General features: G+C 40.0%; 1 protein-coding gene across 9 annotated transcripts in view; it reads right to left on the reverse strand.

Annotated features, from left to right (window-relative positions):
- Positions 1-25,037, reverse strand: part of LOC131251592 (vacuolar fusion protein CCZ1 homolog B-like) — a 75,007-nt gene that overhangs the window by 6,890 nt on the left and 43,080 nt on the right. For 8 of the 9 annotated variants that reach the window (XM_058252385.1, XM_058252381.1, XM_058252380.1 and 5 more), the window contains one exon: positions 6,496-6,651. The exons of the other annotated variant lie outside the window; for it this stretch is intronic. In XM_058252385.1, coding sequence (XP_058108368.1) covers positions 6,496-6,651 — 156 coding nt within the window. The remainder of the gene's footprint in view (positions 1-6,495; positions 6,652-25,037) is intronic. 9 annotated transcript variants of the gene reach the window in all.

Below are 25,037 nucleotides of genomic sequence, written 5' to 3' on the forward strand. Positions count from 1 at the left end.
GAAGAAAAAGATTAATTAAAAAATATATATTTTTTAAATTTCACTTCTAGCCGCGATCAATTGAGTCCAATTTCGCAGTATGTGGGAGTGTTTGATGAAATCATCATCACATACACTCTAATATTGAAATTTGAGGGTCCGATTTGGAAATTTTTGAAAATTTCCCAATTCCTCCTAAATTGGTTGCAATCTTATACTCTAAACACGAAATCAAACATGTATGAGGCTTGAACTACTGATTCATGTTTTTTTTTTTTTTTTTTTGTGCGCTTTTTCGTAAAAAAAAAATTAATTAAAAAATTATTAAAACCTGAAATTTCTTTTATATCAACAATCTATTGGCTACAATTTTTTAGCATTTAAAGGTGGTTGATATTTTTTTGTAAAATGTAATTATAAATTTATTTTAAAGATAATTCATAAATATTAAAAATTATGGATGTAGTACACTGCCTTTGTTAACATAATATTCTTCTGCGGGTAAAACATGTCAAGAGGAAAAGGGAGACAACTTGTATTGGATGGAGACATGGCCCCCTATTCCCAATAATCGATTCCAGGGTGTTTGCAATCTCTGTGACCACATGTCGAAGAGTGGAGCGGTAACCCACTTGAAAGAGCATTTAGCAGAGGGCATCGCAACGTTATAGACTACCCTAAATGCCTACAAGATGTAAGAGCACAAACGATGGCTTTGTCGGGGAAAAATGTGAAGTCAAGGGACGATCGTACTGCACTGGAGAAGAAGAATAGGGAGCAGTTAGGGCGGGCACCATATGCAAGTGAGGATGTAGTGAGTTTGGATGAGGACAATCCTGATTACAAACGTGCAATTAAGGAGTCTTTACGAAATCAGTGGGACATTGATCGACAAAGGCGGTGGGAGGCGAGTAGGCTCAGATTTGAGGGGTCTACGCGTGAGCGTGGTGGGGAGAGTGTAGGAGGGAGTGGGGCAGGGCCGAATAAAGCAGGGGATAGTGAAGCAGAGGGAGTTCCAGGGGGGGAGGAAGGAGTGTAAGAGGAGGGGAGGAATATGGGGTATTGGTCGTAGCAATAGCATGCGGGTACAAGATCTACCTTTGGATCCAAGGTTGTGGAGAGAGGCGGGTGGAACACAAAAGAAACTTAAGAAAATGTTTAGTGGAGGGAATGTGCAGAAGGTGGAGTTCATAGAAAAGATTTTTTTCATCTATGATCACATCCTCACAATTGTTGCGGCCAACTCGCACTTCAAGAATATGATAAGTGAAGTGCAGGGTGGGGTGGGGTGAAAGTGTGATGCCACCCACACCACGTGAGATAATGGAGAAATACTTGGATGATGAGTACGCGGAGAGCAAGCGTTATGTGGATGGATATCGTCAGTCATGAAATGTACAGCTGCACCATGATGTGTGATAGTTAGACCGGACCGACGAGAATGTCGGTCATAAATTTTATGGTCTACTATAGGGGACAGACAATATTCTTAAAGTCTATAAATGCCAATAATCAGATAAAAAATGTAAAGTAAATCTATAAACTGATGCACAATGTCATGAAAGACGTTGGGTGGAAGAACATTGTGCAGTTTACTATAGACAATGAGAGTGCATTTGTGAGGGTAGGGAAGGATATGATAAAGAAGTACCATATGTACTGGACCCCTTGCGCAACCAATTGCATAGATCTCATGTTGGAGACGATCAGGGATAGGCCTTCAATGAAGATTGTTATTACTGACACACATTGCATCACAACCTTTATATACAACCACACATGGTTACTATTCGAGATGTGTGCAAGGTGTGGTGGGGATATAATGTGTCCCAAGGCGACGCAGTTTGCCAAAAATTATATCGCCCTAAATAACCTCCTAAAACATAGGCAGGGGCTATGAGAGCTTTTCAGCTCTAATGAATAACACAGATTGGAATCAGAGTGGATAGAGAGTAGCTCGGAGAATTGAGGAGCTTGTGTTGAGCAGTGCATTCTGGGAGCACGTGCACAATGTGGTGGCTATTCCGAAGCCCAATTATATAGTGTTGAGGACAGTCAATAATGAGACATCTGTCGATGGGATTGTTATATGCGTCCATGCATTTGATAAAAGACATAATCTAGGCTAAAGCACCTAAGGCATATAAACGAGTGCATGCAATAATCGACGATCGTTAGTAAAAGACCCTTTCTCACCCACTTCATCACGTTGGCAAGTAGTTTACATGATTTTATTTTATTTTTTTGTTTATTTTCTTCAATACTTTGCTAGTTCTTCGCATAACATGTATAACTATTTTATTGTACTAATGTTTGAATATTTGCATCATGTTAGGTTTCAGCATACTTTCTAAATCCCAAGTACCACTACATCTAGAGACTATATGAAGACAATACCTTGAAGAAGTTTGTACACAAGGTATATGATAAATTATTCCCCCACTGTCCGGAGAAAGACACATTTGCTAATGAGGTAAATATGTTCTACACTTACCTTCTCTCTACCTTCATTAAAACCTTTATACTTACCCTTAATGCTAAATGCCATCAACATATTGTTAGATTCCGCGATGTTGTTGGAATGTTTTGGTGCGAGGTCGCAATGAGGTCGATGGGTCAAATGATGGCATGTGAGTTGCTACATTAGTTACTTCTTAGAAATTAAAGTCAGTTTTCATATTTTTATAGTAGATGTAAAACTAATGAAAAAACTATCTACTTCCGATGCAAATGGTAGGCCATGCACAGGAGTGATTGCGAGATTTTGCAATGGTTGGCTGTCTGTATACCCGCACAAATGGTGTCCTTACCTTGTGAAAGAAATTAGAGCACATTCTCTCTCATTCACACAAATAAGTAAAACAGGTTGGGGTATGAGAGGATTTAAAAGTTAGTGTACTACCACTATAACACGAAGTTATGGGAGAGGTTTCTCTGCATGGAAGAAAGAAAAAGAGCACACGAGGACCCATTGGACATCATGATGATCGGTCAACACACATATGCTGAGGATGAGGACCCACTTCACGAGTGAGTTAGGACAAATGACTTGGATACTTTTGATGAGCGACCAGACCCGCATGTGACGATGGAGGCAGCATCACGGGGTATTGATATTGATGCTCATGTGGAATTGGCTCGATCTCCTAACAAAGCTTTCAACCATTGATGAAGAGTGTGGAGGGCAGCTCGCAGCAATCATTATCACACAGGACATGTGGTGGCAATACTTTATCCGACATTGAGACCCAGTCAAAGAGCTTTACGGGTGATGGGTCTAGTGATGATGATGATGGAGATGATGGTGACTCCAGCTATGGTAGCAATGATGATGACAACAGGGATGGTGGCGACGATAGTGAGGCTCAGTTTGGGAGTCAAGTATTAGAGGCCTCTTAGTCCTTTCATTGGGGAAGGGGATTTTGTTCATGTCACGTAGGGCACTGACCATGGTCTCGTCCAAGAGAACCACGGCCCCACCTTATCTACAATAAGATAAACGTGCGTTAGAGGCTGTAGAAGAAGAAGCAGATCGAGAAGTTGTTAAATTTTGAGGAGCTATTGGAAAACTGCAAGGGCACGGGCATTCATGAGAGGTAGGGTGGCTCTATATCTAAATCATAGTCACGGGAGGATAGCTTAAGTTATGTGCCACAGTATGAATATAGATCACATATACAGGAGGGTAGCTTGAGTTCTATGTCACAGTATGGTTATGGATACGGACCTGGTGGATATGCGGCGAGCTTATCCAGCAATTATGGCAAATTGTTTTTCGATTACGATTAAGTATTTACTTCTACATACGAACAGGGATATCCGCAGCCAGGATATGGGCAACAGTATGGATACTCAGGAGCTACATATGTGCCCATCCAAAATCCTTATCAGCAACAAACTGTGACGATTACAGAGTATCCATGGATGAGCATACCGGTTCAGTTTGGAGAGGATGAGTACCAGCATTATGTCAAATAGTATCTTCACCGGTATCATTCTACTATGAGCTAGGTGCAATACTGTCGATTTGTGGAGCAGCAATATTATTGCAAGCCCCGTCGAGATGGAGAGGACAATTACAAGCCACTGCACAACTCTACGTGGGTCTGAGCCACAACCAAACACATCAATCACAAGTATATTTCTAAATTTCTACCTCTTCTTATGGTTTTGAATGTCTTGGTTGTGTTTCCATTTTTTTCTTACATTTATAAATGTTATGAATTCACTATGAATATAGTTGCATCAGTTCAGTCAGACAACACATGGGTTAGGACCTTATACAAAGGAAACCTACCATGTGCACTTTTTTGTGATGTTATGATTTAAAATTGTGTATTAATGTCTTTTTTAACAATCCTTGAAGTTTCATTAAAAAATTCAACCAATTTCCCAATGTTTTCCTTATATTTCCCAAAAAAAAATGCGATACATTTCCCAATACAAACGATATTATCTTGTGCGATAACCGATACATATTCATTTCCTAAGGGTGTGATATGTAATGTGATACTGATATCGTAAACACTAGTATGCAAGGACTTGCAAGTGGCTAGAGGTCATATTTAGTCGACAAGAGGGTAAGTGGCATAAGGTTCAGTTGGCACGTACCCTTCTCCAATTGGCATCAACAACCAGATGGTTACTCCAGAGGATAGGTGTCCATTACTAACAAAAGCAAGAATACCCATTATGTCCTAAAAATAGATAGGATGTAGATGGACAATAGAACAACCCATATACTATAATAGCATATAAACACTTTGGTGGGCCTTATGCAAAACAAATGGCGGGTGTCCCATCCAAACATTTTCCTACGATTTGTCTAACCTAGATTTTGGATCAAGACGATAGTTGGTTTGTATGCTGGAAATTTTAAGTAAAAGCATTTGAGCGGTTTTTATTCCACATAGCCATACCAGTGGGCCTGCACATCTTGAGTTTTTGAAAAATGCATGACCATTACAACAAATGCGAGAGAACCGAATAATAAAGCCGATTGTATGTTTCTAGCTATCACGGATTCCCAATTAGAGACAAATCCAATTTCCTACCACATGGCCTACAAGTGGGGCTCACCGTTATGTCTATGTGAAATCCACTCCATCCATCAACTTTGCCATTTTATGTTAGGACGTGAGACTGAAAATCAAACAGATCCAAAACTTAAGTGTGCTACACTAAGGAAACAGTGGGATGGAAATGCCCACCATTGAAACCCTCCGCGGGTTGATGTTTATATGCCATCCAGCCTTCATAACGTTAGTTTTACCAGGATGAAGGGAAAACACAAATATCAGCATGATCCAAAACTTCCATGTGCTCCAAGAAGGTTTCAATGTTAGGTGTTTAATCCCATTTGTTTCTTATGGTGTAGCCCACTTGAGTTTTGGATCTGACTCATTTTTTGCCTTACATCCTAACATGAACTGGTGAAACTGATTGACAGAGCGGATGTTACATGGCAATGAAGGTGGGTCCACAGAACCTTGGATAACATGGCTCCCCATAAGAAACTCCCAACCTTGCAGCGAGTGGGTACTCAATTTTTTTTTCCCGAAAGACCTGTTGCTGTTTTTATCTCAACAATATTTACACCTTATTTAAGTCTAAAAAATGCATTTAGCATATAAAGTGGCTGCCAACGTAGGACTTTCCAATAATATGTTGGGAGAACAGTGCATTTCCACGAAGTGCATTTTTTGGCATCTAACAAACAGGCCCTTGGGCTTTATGAATTTTCCTTCCAGTGATTGGAATATTTGAGAAGAATCATTCTTCTATTTTCTAGTAGCGTGATGCCTTGAAAGCTGTCGAAAAATTCTTCAACAGTCATTTATCTTTCCTTAAGTTACTGCTATTCTATGGTGTTTTGGGGAAGAATTTTTGCTTCGGTTGCTGCTATCTTGTCGTATGTTCAAATCTACTCTATCCTCTCTGCTTTGAATTCAAATTTCAAGCCCAATCCTCATCAAGGGAAACAGGAAATAAATCCCTTCAACGCTATAGAATATATAATATTGGGTGTTATGAACATATTAAAAAAAGACGTGAATAGCATAAAATGACAAAGAGACAGGTTAATGTAGCTCCAGACTTAGGGAAGCATTTGCAAGTCATTTGCAGATTTAATTCATGAATAAACTGGCTTGTACTCCAGAGTTTTGCTGAGTCCATACGCACCTGGAAATCCTGACCGTGAATCAGATCAGACCTGACATGTAGATGGCCCAGCCCAAAGATCAGACCAGTCCAATTCAGGCAGGCCAAATTTCCATATTAAATGTGGATGATTGATCTTTTTTTTTTTTACTAAACAATCCATTGTTTCCTTACATATGTGGTCCACTTGATAAATTGACACATATTTCTGGCTGCACAGTAGGGCCCACTGATGCATACCCTGGATGTACCATATGCATGTTGAGGCATGTGGGCTCACCAAATCTCCAAATTCCAAGTGTACTGCCTTTAAAAACATATTATTAACAGAGCTTTGAATATTGATTAACCAACCTTCGTCAGAGTGGTAACTTTTCCCGGTGGAGAAGCCCTTGATACATCTCGGTCACCATCAATCAACAAGTAGCGGTAACCACTGACGTGATAAGCATTTTCACCACCCCATCCTCTTGATAGTTTCTCTTCAACTTTTAAGATCTTCAGTGATGCCTAACAAGTTCAGTAAGAATAGAAACAATTTAGCTACATGCAGTAATGATATTCAAAAAATTCATGGAAATATTATGCCAAAACACATTTTGATATTATGTTATAGGCATCAGCAGGCAAGTCTGCTCAAGATATAGCACTTAAATGGAACTTCTTGGAGCAGATAAGGCTGCTTTGGAAGTTCCCTATCCACAGGCCAAACTTTGGCTAGTGCCTGTGTTCAAGAGATATTTGGAACCTTCTTGTAGTGATGGGTAAAATAATTTCGCACCATAGGATAACAAGGATACTCATTGAGCAGGCGCATACAGTAGCTGTCCATGTCATGAGGATGCAGAACTTGATCCAAAAGCTCCGTTAGTCAGTCTGCAGAAGGAAAGTCTGGGTTAGCAGAGGCTATCCAGACAGGGCAACCCGGTTTGGACATGGACGTCCAGAGGGGTGATTCCCCACTCAAAATACGAGAGGTGGAATGCATATCTCCCTCCGCCTTCACTTGACATGTGCAATCACTAGGTAATTATTGTAGGCACTGGGACCAATCTCGAAGAAGTGACAGAAGGGACAGACAGCATTCCCCATATGGTGGGGTCCAGATCTTCAAATATGGTAAATGCTTGATTCCACAAGGACCGGCACCAGATGCCCGGCAGAGGCTGCGATAAGGAGAAGTATGAGATCATGGAATTTTGAAGGAAAATCCGAAGTGGAAAGGAATGGGCTATACCTAATTAGATCGCTCCAAATCAGAAAGCTGAAGATCATCAAGTAACTCAGCACGGGTGAAATCATTGCCTGGTTCAGGAAGCACTGCTTGGTCTTTCCTATGAGGGGCACGGCTTCTAGAAGCCTCGTGGTCATTTATGCGAGGTGTGGGATTGAAGAGGCTTCATGGTCGTTACGTTGAGGCCACATTTTTGAAAGTTAAAGCTGCACCACCCAAACGGGCTAGAAATGGACGGGACCAAATGCAGGAAGATGAACTGATATTGCAAAAGTTAAAAGTGGCCTCTACAAGGGGACAGTGTGCACATGCACATTGGTGAAAATTGCAGGATTTGTTAAAGTGAGTATTCATTTTGTCAAAAAGGAGAGACATTTTGCCAACAAATGTAGACTTGGTACTTCAATAGAGAGAGAATGATTCAAAGGAAAAGCTCGCGAACACAAGGAATTTAGACAAGGAGTCTCTTGAGTCAATCAAGGGGAGAAGCCTGATGAAATCAAAAGGTGAAGTTATTCTTCAATCAACTCTAATGCCTAAAATCATATGAAGGGGGGAATCAAACCTTGCCATGGACAAAGGAGAGGATTGGAAGCAGGCCCCCTTGTTGAAACAATAAACCCCAGAGAGAATGGATCTGCAAATCAAGAAGATTAAGAGCTAGCTTTGGAGAGAAGAAAGAAATGAAGGGGAAGATGGTGAGGCAAGAGGGACTATAGGAAAACCCTTGAGAAAAGGAGATCAAGAGCATGGAAGAGGAAGGAAGTTGTCGAGCTCTAAAAATCGTATAAAAAAGGTCTCTTCATGTCGCATCAAAAGGTCCTCGTAAGACTCATAACATGCAGGGTGACCATCTCTTTATCCCCAATGGCACAAAGAACCTCACTTACTCCAAAGGCCTCAAATTCAAACTAAAGACCAGTAGAAGATGATTTGATGATTATGGTGTAGAGAAAAGAGGAGAAGAGAGAGAGAAAAAGGGGAAAGAAGAAAGTCTGGGGAAATATTGTGTCTAAGCCAACATGCCCTAACAGACCATGTTTTATTAGAATAGAGCATATAGTACACTGCAGGAGAAGAAGAAAGTGTGCACATGCACTTACATTAAAAGACCCGCTAACCACACATACTCCACACTATCACTCTCTAGACTCCCCCTGATGGGGACATTAGAGGACTTACTCAGATGTACCAGAGACGGAGACAACCACTCACATCAGCGCAGCTTCCTTTGTGGATGGGTGACGAGTTCCAGATGGGGCCCGCCGGGCCATTTGAAGACCCCACATGCATTGGACGTGCATCAGGAAGACACCACCTTGGGATGATGTATGTGGGCTACTTCTATTTCGTGTCGATCCGACCGTTAGATCTTGTCAATCAGGCCATCGGGCCGGGACCCTTGGACTCTAATCTTGCTTTCTTTATGTTTTTTGTTATTTTTAGGAGTTATTTGATGATTGAGATCGATAATATATGTTTTAGTTTTCTTATTTTGTATGATGACCCACTTTACTTAAGTGAGTGGCATAGTTGTAATTATGTTGGATTTCAATTCCGAATTTTTAATTATAAAAGCAAGAGGGTGGGGTTCTAACCCTAGTGGAGATTTGAGAAGAAAAAAAAAAAGAAGAAGAAGAGAGAAAAAAAAAAGAAGAAGAAGAGAGAAGTTCTCTTGTGTGAAGGAATTTTCCACATTATTTTCTAGGATTTTTTTTTTTTTTTTTAAATAAACCTTCCTTCCAATTAAATTGTGGAAGGGTAGAAACTTCTTTGGTGGTGGATTCCCCAAGGTACATTCTTCCACTTCCTCTTCTTCGAAAGGTAGTCTTCTTCTTACATCTTTCCCCTCTCTTCTTCAAAAGGTATTGTTCTTCTTCTCTTATCTCTCTTTTCCCTTCCATTATAACCTTCTAAACCCTAGATATTTAATTTCCTATTTTCCCCAATTTCTAAAAACTCTAATTCTAAAATCATCAAATCCCATGAACCCTAATTTTCCAAACTTCAGATTTTTCCCTTCCTAACCCTAATCATAAAACCTACAAATTTGTCCCTTGAGTGTGGAACGTACCTATGCTAAATTAGAAGTTTTATCCTTCCATCGGTCCTAGTTTTAATTGATTTATATAATTTCTTAGAATGCGGGCATGTGATTTAGGTTAAATCAGATTTTATTTCCTATTGTTTACTCTCAATTAATTGGTAGGTTAGCATCTTTTGTTAATTGAATTACTTTATGGACTCTTTCATAACCTCCACGTTGCATGCTAGCATTAAATCATGTGTCCTACATCACCCCCTCAAGTTGGAGCATAGATGTTAATCATGCCCAACTTGTCACGAACACGATGAAGAGCATCTCGACTCAAAGACTTTGTAATAACATCAGCAAGCTGATCCCCGGATCGAACAAAAGGGGTGATGATTTCCTTAGAGGCAACTTTCTCCCAAATAAAGTGACAATCAACCTTGATACGCTTGGTGTGCTCATGGAAAACCGCGTTACGAGCATTATGGATGGCCGCTTGGTTGTTGCAGTGAAGAAGAATAGGAGCCGAAGGAGGATAGCAAAGTTCTTCAAGAAGGGTGCGAAGCCACACAAGTTCACACGTTGCATGAGCCATAGCACGATATTCTTCTTCAGCCGAGGACCGAGCAACAACCGGTTGCTTCTTACTCTTCCATGTGACAAGATTACCACCTAAGAAGGTATAGAAGCCGGACGTAAAATAACGATCATAAGTACTACTTGCACAATCGACATTGGAATAGCTAGAAAGATACTGAGAGTAGAGGCCAAGACCCGGGGCTTCGCCTAGGTCCTTTTTCTTCTGGGCGAGCCCGAAAGTCCCCTGTGATGTAAATCTTGTTTATCATAATGAAAATAGATTTGGTTGAAAAAAAAAAAAACAAAGGCCAAGACCCGGGGTTGATTTTATATACTTACGTATGTTGTATATAGCCATGAAATGTGAAGAACGATGAACTTGCATGAATTGGCTAACAACGCCCACTGCAAAGGAGAAATCTGAGCGAGTAATAGTCAAGTAAATGAGTTGGCCTACAAGGCAGCGATACATCTCGGGATCAGAAATGAGAGCACCATCATTTGGTCGAGCTTCTGCGAAGTATCCATGGGGGTGGTACTAAATTTGCATCCTAACATGCCGGTCTCCATGAGAAGATCAAGCACATATTTTCATTGTGACAAGACCACACCGAATGAGGAGCGACCAACTTCTATTCCTAGGAAATAGCAAAGAGGACCAAGATCCTTGTTTTCAAACTTGGTCTTTAGAAATTCCTTGACCTCCTACATTCCAACCGAATCGCTGCTGGACAAAACAATATTATCGACATACACAATGAGAACCATAATGCCCGTCGATCGAGGACATATAAAGAGGGAATGATCGGCATGACTACGAACAAAGCCGAACTCCATGAGAACTTGACTAAATTTTTTGAACTATGTACGCAAGAACTGCTTGAGTCCATAAAGAGCCTTCTTCAACTGACATACAAGTACAAGGTTATGGAAAGCAACAAAGTCAAAAGGTTGATGCATGAAGACTTCCTCAACAAGGTCCCCATCAATTTTGTCAAATAGCATATGCGATCCTGTGCGATTGCATATGCGTGTGCGCATATGCGATCCCACGATCGCATTTGCGGTCGCATTTTTTTTTTCCCGCATTTTTTCAAAAAATTAAAAAAAAAATCAGAAAAATCAAAATAAATTATTATGTCATTGGGACATGAAATACATTTAATTTAAGTTTTAAAAAAAATAAAACCAACCAATTACATACATATGATAATGATACATTTACAAATTACAACATAGTTAACTTCTTAAATCTTAACAATTAACATTTTACATTTTACAATAACAAATATCAAATATCAAATATCAAATATCCATATCAATCAACAACATCAACATCAACACACCTAGACTTATGAGACAAGCATATTTATTATTTATCTAATCAATAATCATTAATCATATACATTGATCTAGTAGCCATTATGGCATATCACCACCAAGTCCACCACTACCATCATCATCATCATCATCATCATTCGAGTCATCTCCTTCTTCCACATACACTTCTTCTTCTTCCGTTTCTTCATCATCTGTACGTACTAATACTTCATCAACATCCAATGGTGGATGATCTTCAACTTGATCATCATTATCATCTTCTCCTTCTTCAATCTCCTCAAATATTCTCCTGTGTGTGAATGGCCTGACGCATCCACTGACTTCAAGAACATTGTCCCAGCTGGACAATTTACCAAAAAGTTAATGAGAGACTGACCGGATCTATCGGTCCATCCATCGGCCATTAGTGAACAACCATATATTTTCCATGATTCCCTATATTCAGCTATGAAGGATTGTATATATTCAACTTCAGTTTTTAGGCATGTCTCCCTCATTTCATGATATGAAGGAGGTTTAAGCCCAGGTTCAAATTGACCTATAGCCTCAATCATTACTTTGAAGCTTTTCGATTTAATGGCGTTGAAAGCAACGTCGGTTTGGTAAAACCACTTAGCAATATATTGAATTGTGGTTTTCCTATCTTTTATTTATACCAGTTCTCTAAAGTTGTTTGAGTCGGCCCTTTCCCTCTATCCCTTTATCGACCACATCCTCGGGGAGTGGTCTACACCATCTATCTATGGGCTCATGCCCTCGGGCTGTTTTCGATGGTTGTACTTGCGGTCTAGACCGGCCTGTCGAAGTAGGGGGAGTGGGACTAGCTTCATCTATATTAACTACATTTATATCTTCATATGCATCTTGTTCCATATATTTCTCCTGACGTAGGGCACTATCGCATTTCTTTCTTGATTGTTTTTCCATATACTCCACGATCTCCCTTTGGATTTCTGGAGTAATTTTATTGCATGCTTTTGCATTTGACCTCGGTAAATGTGCAAGGTGTTGCTTGTGCCTTGTAATGCCACCGGAACTCATATACCCACATAACTCACATACTATGTGAGTCTTTTCGGTAGCACTACGGTAGTGCCCATTCTTCCAACCCGGGTCATTCGACTTGGGCTTCAAAGAGGAAGATTGGGAAGAAGACATTATGATGGTGGATGGTGGTGTATGCATTATTGATTGCCACTTGCTAGTATCCTAGCACTAAAAAGTAACTAGCTAGCTACTAACTAAAAACTAGAAAGTAAACTACAAATAAAAAGAAAACTAAAGTAAAGTAAGAGACTAAGAAGAAGAACTAAAAAGTAAGAAAGAGGTAGATCTAAGAGAGTAAGTAAGAGTAAAGACTAAAGAGCCTAAAGAGATGGGACTTGGTAGAGAGAGAGAGAGAGAGAGAGAGAGAGAGAGTTACACTTACACACACACACACACTTACACACTTACACTTGTAGAAACTAGAAAGGGAGAGAGAGAGTTGAGTTACACACTTGCACTTGTAGAAAAGGAGAAGAAGAGGGAAAAGAAAATGAGAAAAAGAGAGAGTTGAGTTACACTTGTAAAAAGAGAAGGAGAGAGAGAGAGAGAGAGAGAGAGAGAGAGATTTACACACAAATAAAATTAAAATTACAAATTTAAAAGAGGTTCCCAACTTCCAACTTTCAACTTCCAAATTCTTGTCTAAGTTGTCTACTTGTCTTCTCTTCACCTTTGCCCCTTCACTTGAGTATTGATCTTGAATTCTTGTTGTAACTTGTACTTGTAACTTGTAAGTTGTAACTTGTCACTTATAAGTTGTAACTTCAAAATTGTAAGTTGTAACAACTACGTAAGTTGTAACAACTAACAACTAACAAAGTAACAAATCAATTAACAAACAAAATTAAAAAATAAAAAAAATAAAAAAAATGATAGAAAGAAGTTGTTAGAATTAGAAACTTAGAAGTTAGAACTTAAAAAACTTAGTTAGAACTTGGATATTATGAAATATAAAACTCTAAATGAAAATGAGATAGAAAGAGAGAAAGAGAGAGTGATGTTATATATGTTCCCTTGATTGAACTAGAAAATAGAAACTAGAAAGAGAGTTCAATCAATTCAGTAGATGGAGATTGGAGAGGAGTCTCTTGACTCTTGCATCTTGATTCTTGAATATGGATGGTATGATGTATCATGTATCATGTATCTTGGATTCTTGATTCTTGATTCTTGTACCCTTCCTTGATTCTTGATTCTTGAAAGTTGAAAGAAAAGAAAAGAAATATGGAAATGGAATATGGATGGAGAGGAGTGGATGTAGAATGTAGATTGTAAAGTGCTTAGAAGTTAGAATTAGCAATATGTAAGAGAGGATGTAGTAAGAGAAATAGAGAATAGAGAGAGAGTTTGAGCTTTTTTTGCATGTAGGAATGCTTAGAATGCATATTTATAGAGAAAAAATCCGGATTTTAAAAATAATTTTAAAAAAAAACGGTCAAAAAACGGTCAGAAATCTGATCGTTGACCATTATGCGATCGCATACATCGCATATGCGATCACATATGTTGGCACATGTGGCATATGCGATCGCAGATGTGCAAGGATCGCATATGCCACTGCCGCATATGCGATCACCCCAAAAATATGCGCATATGCGATTGCACATGACAACACCGGTCCCCATGGAGAAATGCATTCTTAACATCAAGTTGAAACATGGGCCAGGATAAATTGGCGGCCAAGGAGATCACAACATGAAAAGAATTAAGCTTAGCCACCGGAGAGAATGTTTCAAAGTAATCCACACCATGAGTCTGCATGTAGCCCCTAGCAACAAGACAAGTTTTATAGCAATCAATGGAGCCATCTGGAAGGAACTTGATTGTGTAAACCCATCGACATCCAACAAGTTTATGCCCTGAAGGGAGAGGCACAAGCTCCCGAGTATGATTCTTCTCAAGAGTTGACATTTCTTCTATCATCACATTCATTCAGTCAAGACTTCGAAGGGCATGTGAGAGAGGCCGAGGAATAGTCTATGACGAAAGGGAAGTTGCAAACGACTGAAAGGATGGTGAAAGATGATCATATGAAACGAAATTACTAATGGGATGCTAACTACAGGATCATGACTGTTGGTGACATCAGAGGACCTACTCGAGTGTACTAGAGACAGAGATAACCACTCACATCAGTGCACCTTTCTTTGTGGATGGGAAACGAGTTCCAGATGGGGCCCGCCAAGCCATTTTGAAGACCCCACATGCATTGGGCGTGCATCAAGAAGACCCCACTTTGGGATGATGCATGTGGGCTTGCTTAGGAGACCATTTTAGTCATAGTTTTTTTATTTCGTGTTAATTCAACCGTTGGATCTTATCGATTAGGCCATCGGGCCACTAGATCTTCCAAATTTGGACCCCTTGGACTCTGATCTTGCTTTCTTTATATATATATATATATATATATATAATATATATATATATATATAGGATTTATTTAATGGTTGTGATTGAGAATAAATGTTTTAGTTTTCTTATTTTGGATGATGGGCCATTTCACTTAAGTGACATAATTGTAATTATTCTGAATTTTTAATTATAAAAGCATGGGAGGATGGAGGTCCAACCCTAGCGGTGTTATTGAGAAGAAAGAAGAGAGAGAGAGAGAGAGAGAGAGAGAGAGAGAGAGAGAGGCTCCCTTGTGTGAAGGAATTTTCCTCTGTGTTCTACGATTTTGTGAGAAACCCTCCCTTTCAATTGAATTGTGGAAGGGTAAAAGCTTGTTTGGTGGTAGATTCCCCAAAGTATATACTTCATCTCTCTTCTTCAAAAGGTATTCTTCTTCTTCTCGTCTTCCTCTTTCCCCTTCCATTACAACCTTCTAAGCCTATCAAAACCCCACTCAATCCTCCCTCTTTTTCTTCTCCTTTACCTAGACACGTGTGGGCCCCCGTTTGGGGTTTTTCCTCTTTGATTTTCCTCCAAAACTTCTTAATCCCTAGATCCTTTGAATCCCTAAAAACCCCATTCATAAATCTCCATCCATGAATACAAAACCCTAATGAAAATCTAATTTTTTATGAAACTCTTCCCAAACCGGAATTTTGCTTGTATATTTGTCTATCCACATGGTTGTTGCACTACCCATGCTAGATTGGAAGTCCCTACTTCCAAGTGGGCCATTGTTGAATTATTTTATATCTTCGTGCACCGAATATGTGATAAGTTAGGACCTTCGTGTTATAAATCTGAATTTTTGAATCTATTATGTGGTAATGTTTGATTTTACATGTTGATTGTTGAAATTTGTGTGTAAATTGATATCTCATCTTGCATCCTAGGGTAGTTTCCATCAACCTACATCAAATTTGGTATCGAAGCCTATGTCTAGCTTAGGGTAAGTGTTTGACAAAATTCCTATACCCATAGTAGAGCACATAGGTCGCATAAAGCTTGCTGAATTTCAACTTGGGTATTTTCAAAGTCCTATATTGCAGGAATTTTCAAATTTAGTGACTTTAAGATACCTAGTTGTTGAATTTTCAGTTTGAGCCTTATTAGGATCATTCTAGGGTTGTCTATAGGGTTTAAGGTACTAAGGTCATCATCCATAGAATACATGTGCATCATATAGCATCACATTGATCACCATCAAATCTGATTTTTATTTTTATTTTTGCACCACTTTCATCATATAGTACACATTCAGCTAGGTTCTCTCTCATTATGGTCGTTTAGTGTATGCAAACACGAACAAGTAATGGTTTTGGTCTATTCCCCACCATGAACCCGGATCAAATTGCTAAGGCTCTTGAAAAGATTAATCGCCGTTTGACAGCCATTAAGACGCACAATAAGACCACTGCTGCACAATTGACTGTCAGCAACCAGCGTATTATACGGCTAGAGGTTACCTCTCATGGTACCCACGTCAACGGGGAAGGTCACCAGTCTCAAGCAGGAGAGACAGCAAATGAGGACCCAGTTGAGCAGGGTTCAGTCCTAGTAGAACCCATTACGGGTCATGATAGGAACTTTGGTCAAGGAATAGGTCACGTAGCACCGCGCGCCCACGTACCCGATAGAGAGTTGCGGGATCACGACACAATTTTCTCCAAAATAGACCTCAAGAATGGGTATCACTAAATCCGTATTCGCCCAGGTAATGAGTGGAAAACGGCCTTCAAGACGAAGGCATGGTTGTACAAGTGGCTAGTCACGCCTTTTGGGCTGACCAATGCCCCAAGTACATTTATGCGGCTGATGACCCAGGTGTTGAGACCCTTCATGGGAAAGTTCCAAGTCGTGTACTTTGACAACATCCTTATTTATAGAATGACTAAGGAAAAGCACCTCCACCATCTGAGACAAGTGTGTGGTATCCTTAGGGCAGAGAAGTTATATGCCGACCTCAAGAAGTATTTGTTTTAGTCTAATAGTGTCATCTTCTTAGGTTTTATCGTGTTATCTGAGGGCATGTCTGCAGATCTCGAAAAAGTCAAGGCCATAGTCAGTTGGTCTGAGCCGCATAATATTCATGAGTTGCGTAGCTTCCACGGCTTAGCCACCTTTTACATTTAGTTCCATCATGGCTCCCATTACCAATTGCATTAAAAAGGGGGGGTTCCAATGGACTAAAGCAACCTTTAGGGCGTTCAAGAAGATTAAGGTCAAGATGACTGAAGCTCCTGTCATGCAACTTCCAAATTTTTCCAAGGCTTTTGAGGTCGCTTGTGATGTATCTGGTGTAGGTATAGGTGGAGTGCTTAAGTCAGCAAGGGCACCCTATCACTTTCTTTAACGAAAAATTGAATGAAGCAAAACAAAGTATTCTACCCATGACAAAGAATTATATGCGATAGTGCAGTCCTTGCACCATTAGTGACATTATTTATTACCGCAGGAGTTCGTCTTACTTTTTGACCATGAGGCTTTGCGCTACTCAACTCATAAAAAAAGTCGAACCCGAGGCATGCCAAGTGGGTCCAATTTCTCCAAGAGTACACTTTTGTGTTGAAGCACAAGGCCAGGGTTGAGAATAAACTTGCCGATGCATTGAGTCATAGAGTTGCGTTACTCCACTCCATGAGTGTCGAAGTCACTGGGTTTGAGTGTTTAAAGGAAGATTATCCTAGTTGCCCAGATTTTGGAGAAGTGTATGTTTCGTTGTTAGATGGTCAGTCTAAGGGTAGTAGTGAGTTTGTCCTAATCAGTGAGTTTTTGTTTAGAGGTGATAGATTGTGTATACCCCGTACGTCCTACTATGAGTCCGTGACTTTCTTGTCTAGGAGCTTCATGTTGGAGGGATAATTGGTCATTTTGGGTGTAACGAGACTATTGCCCTTGTAGAGGAGCACTTTTATTGGCCAAGTCTCAAGCGAGACGTGGCTAACATTATAGGACAATGTAGGACTTGTCAGCTGGCAAAGCAAAAGAAGCAAAACACCGGTTTCTATACACCTTTGCCAGTCCCCCATGCCCCATGGGTTGATATTAGTATGGATTTCGTGCTTGGGCTACCCAAGACGATTACAAAGCATGATTCCATTCTTGTAGTTGTAGACCCTTTTTTGAAAATGGCTCACTTTCTCACATGTTCTAAAACGTCTGATGCCACTAACATGGCGAAGATATTCTTTGGGGAGATAGTTCATCTACATGGTTTGCCGAAGACCATTATGTCAGATCGAGATGTGCGGTTTATGAGTTATTTTTGGAAAACTCTATGGCACATGATGGGGACTAAATTATAGTTCTCTTCAGCATATCATCCTCAAACTGATGGTCAAACGGAGGTTGTCAATTGAAGCTTAAGGAATCTGCTACAATGTCTAGTGGGAGACCATATCAGGACCTAGGATGTGGTTTTGCCCATAGCCAAGTTTGCATACAACAATTCCATCAATAGGTCAACAAGAAAGAGTCCATTTGAGATAGTATTTAGGTACAAGCCTATAATGCATATAGATCTCATACCCATGTCCGTTTCACATAGGCCATCTACGTCCACAAATGCATTTGGACGGCATATTCATGATTTGCATAGTGAGATCAAGAAGCACATTAATGCTAGTAATCAACATTATATAATCTCTGATGATTCACATCGTAGGTTTAAGGAGTTTCAGGTGGGTAACTACGTCATGGTCCGTATTAGGCCTAAACAATTCCCACAGGGAACTGTGAGAAAATTGCATGCCCGTAGTGTAGGTCCATATAGTATTCAAAATATCGATATCGCATTACGTATCACATTCTTAGGATACGGATACACATCGATCATCGCATGGGATATATCGGTTGTATTGTGTAATGTATCGTTGTTGTTGGAAACATGGGGAAATTGGTTAAATTTTTCAATGAAACATCGGTGATTGTTAAAAAGGATATCAATACACACTTATAAATAAATACATTACAAAAAACAAGTACACATAATAGGTTTTCTTTATATGGGGTCCTAATCTAAGTGTTGTCTAACTGAATTGATGCAAGTATATTCAATGTCTATTCATATAATTTATAAATGTAAGAAGACGTGTGGAAACACAACGAATACATTCAAAAGCAAAAGAAGAATCACTAGATTAGGTCATACACGTTTGATTTAATGTTAGACACAGATTGCAAACGATTTGTGAGAAATTGGGAAATTTTGATTTATTTTTTTTTTCAATTTTCTACAACGCGGCCCATTTCCTCCAAATCTCGAAGTCGAAGCTCTCAATCCATGATTTTTCATGCAAAACATGAAAATTCATGGATTTGTAACAATTTGACACTAACTTAACATGATTTACAAAAAATAAAAGGATTGAAATTCGAAAATGCACACCAGATCGAACATGGGGGATATATCGCACTACTTGTGTGTTTTGTATCACACTGGTGGGATACAAGATATATCATGGGATATATCGGCCGATATCGTCGATATTTAAAACACTGGGTCCATATAAAATTTTGACAAGAGTGGGCCCTTATGCGTATGTGGTGGATATTCCATCCAACATGAACATTAGTGCAACATTCAAGGTGGAAGTCCTTGTGTCTTGTGACAGACCCACAAATCTATCTTTTAGCCCTCCTGCAAACCTCTCCTATCCCAGATGATGGTGTACCTAACCCAGTCCCCAGCTCATGGCCTTTCTCAAACATTACTTCCCACCCATTGCCTTCTCTTCCAACACTACCAGGTTAGAAAGAAGAGATCGAGGATGTTTGGACCGCCAAGCGGTCTCTACCTGCCATAGAGGATGTTAGAAATACCTCGGGAAGTGGAAGAACAGGTCGGAGTCAAACAACACTTGGATTATAGAGGCAAAGTTCCAGCACATTGATCCTGACCTCTTCAAGTGTTATCACAACTTTATTTCGCCAATAGCAAATTCTTCTCAGCCAGGGAGAATTGACGGGGATATCAAAAGACCTACTCAGGTGTATCAGAGACGGAGACGACCACCCACATCGGCGCAACTTTCTTTGTGGATGGGAGACGAGTTCCAGATGGAGCCCGCCGGGCCATTTTGAAGACCCCACATACATTGGACGTGCATCAGGAAGACCCCACTTTGGGATGATGCATGTGGATTGCTTAGGAGACCTTTTTAGTCATAGGATTTTTATTTCATGTCGACCCGACTGTTAGATCTTATGGATAAGGCCATCGGGCCACCATATCTTCCAAATCTAGGCCCCTTGGACTCTAATCTTGCTTTCTTTATGTTTTTTGTTATTTTTAAGATTTATTTGATAGTTGAGATTGATAATAAACGTTTTAGTTTTCTTACTTTGGATGATGTGTCATTTCACTTAAATGAGTGGTAGTTGTAATTATTCTGAATTTTTAATTCCGAAATTTTAATTATAAAAGCACAGGGGGGTGGATGTCCAACCCTAGTGGTGTATTGAGAAGAAAGGAAGAGAGAGAGAGAGAGAGAGAGAGAGAGAGAGAGAGAGAGAGAGAGAGTTCTCTTGTGTGAAGGAATTTTCCTCCTCGTGTTGTAGGGTTTGTGAGAAACCCTCCCTTCCAATTGAATTGTGGAAGGGTAAAAGCTTGTTTGGTGGTGGACTCCCCAAGGTACATCCTTCATCTTTCTCTTCTTCAAAAGGTATCTTTCTTCTTCTCTTGTCTTCCTCTTTCCCCTTCCATTACAACCTTCTAAACCCATTAAAACCCCACTCAATCCTCCCTCTCTTTCTTCTCCTTTACCTAAACACGTGTGGCCCCCCATTTGGGGTTTTCCCTCTTTGATTTACTTCTAAAACTTCCTAATCCCTAGATCTTTTGAATCCCTAAAAACCCCATTTCTAAATCTCCATCCATGAATATAAAACCCGAATGAAAATCTGAATTTTTGTGAAACTTTCCCCAAACCAGAATTTTACTTGCATCTTTGTCTATCCACATGGTTGTTGCACTACCCACGCTAGAGTAGAAGTCCCTACTTCCAAGTGGGCCACTATTGAATTTTTTTTATATTTTCATGCACCGTGTATGTCCTAGGACCTTTATGTTATAAATATGAATTTTCGAATCTATTATGTGATTATGTTTGATTTTACATGCTGATTGCTAAAATTAACATGTCAATTGATATCTCGTCTTGCATCCTAGGGTAGTTTCCATCATCCTACATTAGTGACCCTTTGTGGAAGGCAATGGGGTGATCCAGACTCGAGGTAGGAGAGTCACTTGAGCTAACATCCAAAGTGAGTGGAATGGTGGATGGCTTAGTGTGAGAAGATTTATCTCGATGATGATACACCTGCAGAGGCTTAGGGTCGCCCAAATCACCAATAGGATACTGAACGGATGGGAGAGGAGTTTCCCCATGATCACTAGTGGAAAGAGGAAGAAGATAAGAGTCATGCTCTCCCTGACTCACGAGAGGATCACAGAGGGATCAACCTGGAGCTGAGAAAAAAGGAACGTCCTCAAAGAAGGTTACATTGGCATAGACATTTCTCACAAGTCGATGGGTCATAACATTTATACCCTTTCTGACTCCGAGTGTACCCTAAGAAGACACATTTAATTGCCCTGGGGATAAGTTTATCATTATTTCCATCCAGAATTTGAACAAAGCATGTGCAACTAAAAACTTTAGGTGGTAGAGGAAAGGGATTGTCATGAGGATACAGTATAGTAAATGAAGATTTGTAAGACATGATACGTGAGGGTATACAATTAATAAGAAAAGTGGCAATTAAAAGGGCATCACCCCAAAACTGTTTAGGTAGGTGCAACCAAGGAGAATTGGTGCGAGCAACTTCAAGAAGATGATGATTCTTTCGTTCTGCGATACCATTTTGTTGATGTGTGCGAACACACGACGTCCAAGGTAATATATCATGCTCCTACAAGGACCCCCCCCCCCCCTCAAAAAAAAAAAAAAACGGAATGGAGAGTTTTGATTGAACATTGAAACTGAGTGCACGCTTCATGATAAAACACATCACTTTTAGATTTCAAAAGATAAACCCAAATTATGTGTGAATAATCATAAAAAAAAGTGAGAAAATATCTAAATCCAAAAATGGAGGCAACTGGGGTTGGTCCCTAGACATCCAAGTTAACCAATGCAAAAGGTTGAGGTTTCCTCCCAGAAGATTAAGAGGAAAAATAGCACGATGATGTATATATAATTCACAAATATCACAACATACAGGTTTAGTGACAGATAAGGAGGGAAACAAAAGTCTCAATCTAGCTAATGATGGGTGGCCCAAGCAACAGTGCCACCGTGTCATGGACTCGATCCAGAGAAAGGGTACTATAAGCAACAACGGGTGTATCATTGAGAAGATAAACGCCTCCTCGCTCATGCCCCCCACCAATCACTCTCTTCGTCTGTGGGTCCTGAAACAAACAATAAGAAGGGAAGAAGGTAATAGAACAATTCAATGATTTAGTAATAGAGCTAACAAACAATAAGTTTAATGGAAAACGGGGCACACACAAGACTGAGGATAAAGGCAAGGGAGCAAGAGATTAAACCAATCTTAGAGATGGGAGTTTAGGATCCATCTGCAATTGTGACATACTGAGAGTGGGGAGAATGAGCATAAGAGGAAAAGAGTTATGACTTACTAGTCATATGGGAGGATGCTCCAGAGTCTATGACATAGGAGGTAGTAAAGGATGACGTAAGAAGAACAGTATCTAACTGGGCTGAAACTACGTGAGAAGGCTCAAGAACATCAAGAAAATGAAGCATCAAGGCATCATATACAGCCTGAGAAATAATGAGACTCCCCTGAAGAAGACTGCTCAACTGCTGGGGTGGAAGATTGTCCCTCAGGAGCAACTATGGAAGTAACATAAGTAGCGCTACACGTAGAACGACCATAAAGCTGTTAGCAATAATCAATAGTGTGAATGATTCAACCACAATGCAAACAAATGCGGGAACCATCACGTCCTCGTCCTCGTCCACGTCCACTACGACTATGAAGATTACGACCACCACGACTGCAATCTCCCTCGCGGCCTCTACCATGACCACCATAACCAAAAGTGCACCATGAACTCAAGGATGGTGCCCGAAGGATAGGAAGAGGAGAAGATTGATCGCCAACAAGATGTGTCGAACACTCTGGTGGCATAAATGAATGGGAAGGAAGAGCGAAGACAGTAGTGTGCTGGCACATAACAAAAATTGCCATCAATAGGGGAAGAGGACCCTTCACAACAACCTGATTCCAAACATTAAGATAATTGGAGTTCAATCCAGCTAGGAACTACATGATACGAGTATCATCTCACTACTTATGGGCGTGTTCATGATTGTCTTTACATTTAAAAGGAAGAGGCTAATACAGGTCCAGTTAATACCGCATGCCCCGAAGTGTCAAATATTAATATTTTAATGATCTTGAGTTTTATTAGAAAACCAATTTCTTGAATTAGCTAAAATACCCGTGAAAAATTCTGAGACTCCGAGAACACGTCATGAAGCATATCCCAAATGTCATAGACGGGGACAAAAATATCATTGAGTGGCTAACCAAAGAATTCATACTATTCAACAACCATGCAATAACTTGATAGTTCTCCTTTGTCTAAGACATGTAGGTAACATCCAGTGTTTTCAGTAGCGTGCGTAGTGTAGCGTAGCAAAATCACTATGTAGCGTATTAGGTAGCATGCGCTACAGGGGGTCGTAGCATACGCTACGGATGCGTAGCGTGTAGCCAAGTAAGGTAGCGTGCGCTACCTGTGTTGTTTTTTTTTTTTCCACTGTATTAAACAGTGGTGAACTCACACCACATGCAACAACTAAATTTTTTATTTTTTATTTTTTTAAAAAAAACCTATTCGAAAGGGCTTCCAGACCAAAACCAATGCAGCCGACGCTGCTCCTCTCCCCACCCTACGATCTTGAGATCGAAAATCAGGTTCTAGACCCAAACTGACGCTGACGACGCTGCTCCTCTCCCCACCCTTCAATCTTGAGATCGAAAATCTACTTCCAGACGCAAACCGACGCTGCTAACATTGTCCTCTCCCCACTCTTCAATCTTGAGTTCGAAAAGTTGCTTCCAGACGCAAACCGATCGGCTGTGGAGCTTCAACATTTGCAGTTTTCACTGATTCAATCTCATCTTGAGACAAAAATAGGTACGCTCGTTCCTTTTTTTTGAATTTTTTTCAATGTGCAATGAAAATAACTTGGTATTTTTAGTTTTTTCCTCATTTTTTCCCTTTTAAAATGTCGGTTACTGTCGATTCTTTGTTCTTTATACTTTTTTTTCTGTGGCATGGCCCACGTGCACCCCACTGAGGTGCGTGAAGGGGTGGACGTGCATTATTTTTTATGGCGTGGCCCACGTAGGGCCCACTGAGGTGCGTGAAGGGGTGGATTTGCATTGTTTTCTATGGTGGGCCCACTGTGGTGTGCGTATGTGTGTAAGTAGTGTGCGTATGTTGATTTTTGTGATTCACTAATTTGTTTGTGACGTGTTTTTTTTTTTTTTTTTTGGTTAAGTAGTGAACTAAAGAGAGAAGAATGTTTGAAGAAAAAGAGAGATTTTGCATGGAAATATGTGGCTGAAAATCCACTTGGACAATCTCATAGAAATTATGTGATGTACAAAGTTTGCAGTCAAAGATGTACGGGAGGCATGACTCGCCTAAAGAATCATTTGGCCGGAACCCACAATGGGATAAAGTCGTGCCCAAAAGTGACGAAAGAAGTCAAGGAGGAGTGTAGAAAGGCTTTAAAGGAATATCATGACGGAAAAAATAAAAGAAATGAGGTGTTTCGAGATATTGGGAGAGGGGGATCGACATATCTTTCTGGTTCTACAAGTGATAGCACTAGCGTGGGTAATGATGCTTTCATTGACAGCCAACTTGGTAGTGGATCTTCTGGTAATCAACCAATGGCAAGAGCAAGGGGTCCTATGGATCAATTTGTTAGTAGTGAGCAACGTCAATCCACATTGAATTCAAGGTGGAAGAAGGAAGAAAGAAAAGAAGTATGCAGGGTGATTGGAAGATTTTTTTTTTTTGGAATGTTTTGTTATTCAACCTGTGTAATAGCCCATACTTTTCAGCATTGTGTGAGGCTATTGGCAAGTTTGGACTGGGATTGAAGCCACCATCCATGCATGAGATAAGAACATGGATACTAAAAGAGGAGGTTGCTAATACTGATAGTTTAATGAAAGCATACAAAGCTTCCTGGAAAACTTATGGATGTTCGATTATGTCTG

The sequence above is a fragment of the Magnolia sinica genome, chromosome 7 (genome assembly GCF_029962835.1).
Source record: "Magnolia sinica isolate HGM2019 chromosome 7, MsV1, whole genome shotgun sequence".
Lineage (NCBI taxonomy): Eukaryota > Viridiplantae > Streptophyta > Magnoliopsida > Magnoliales > Magnoliaceae > Magnolia > Magnolia sinica.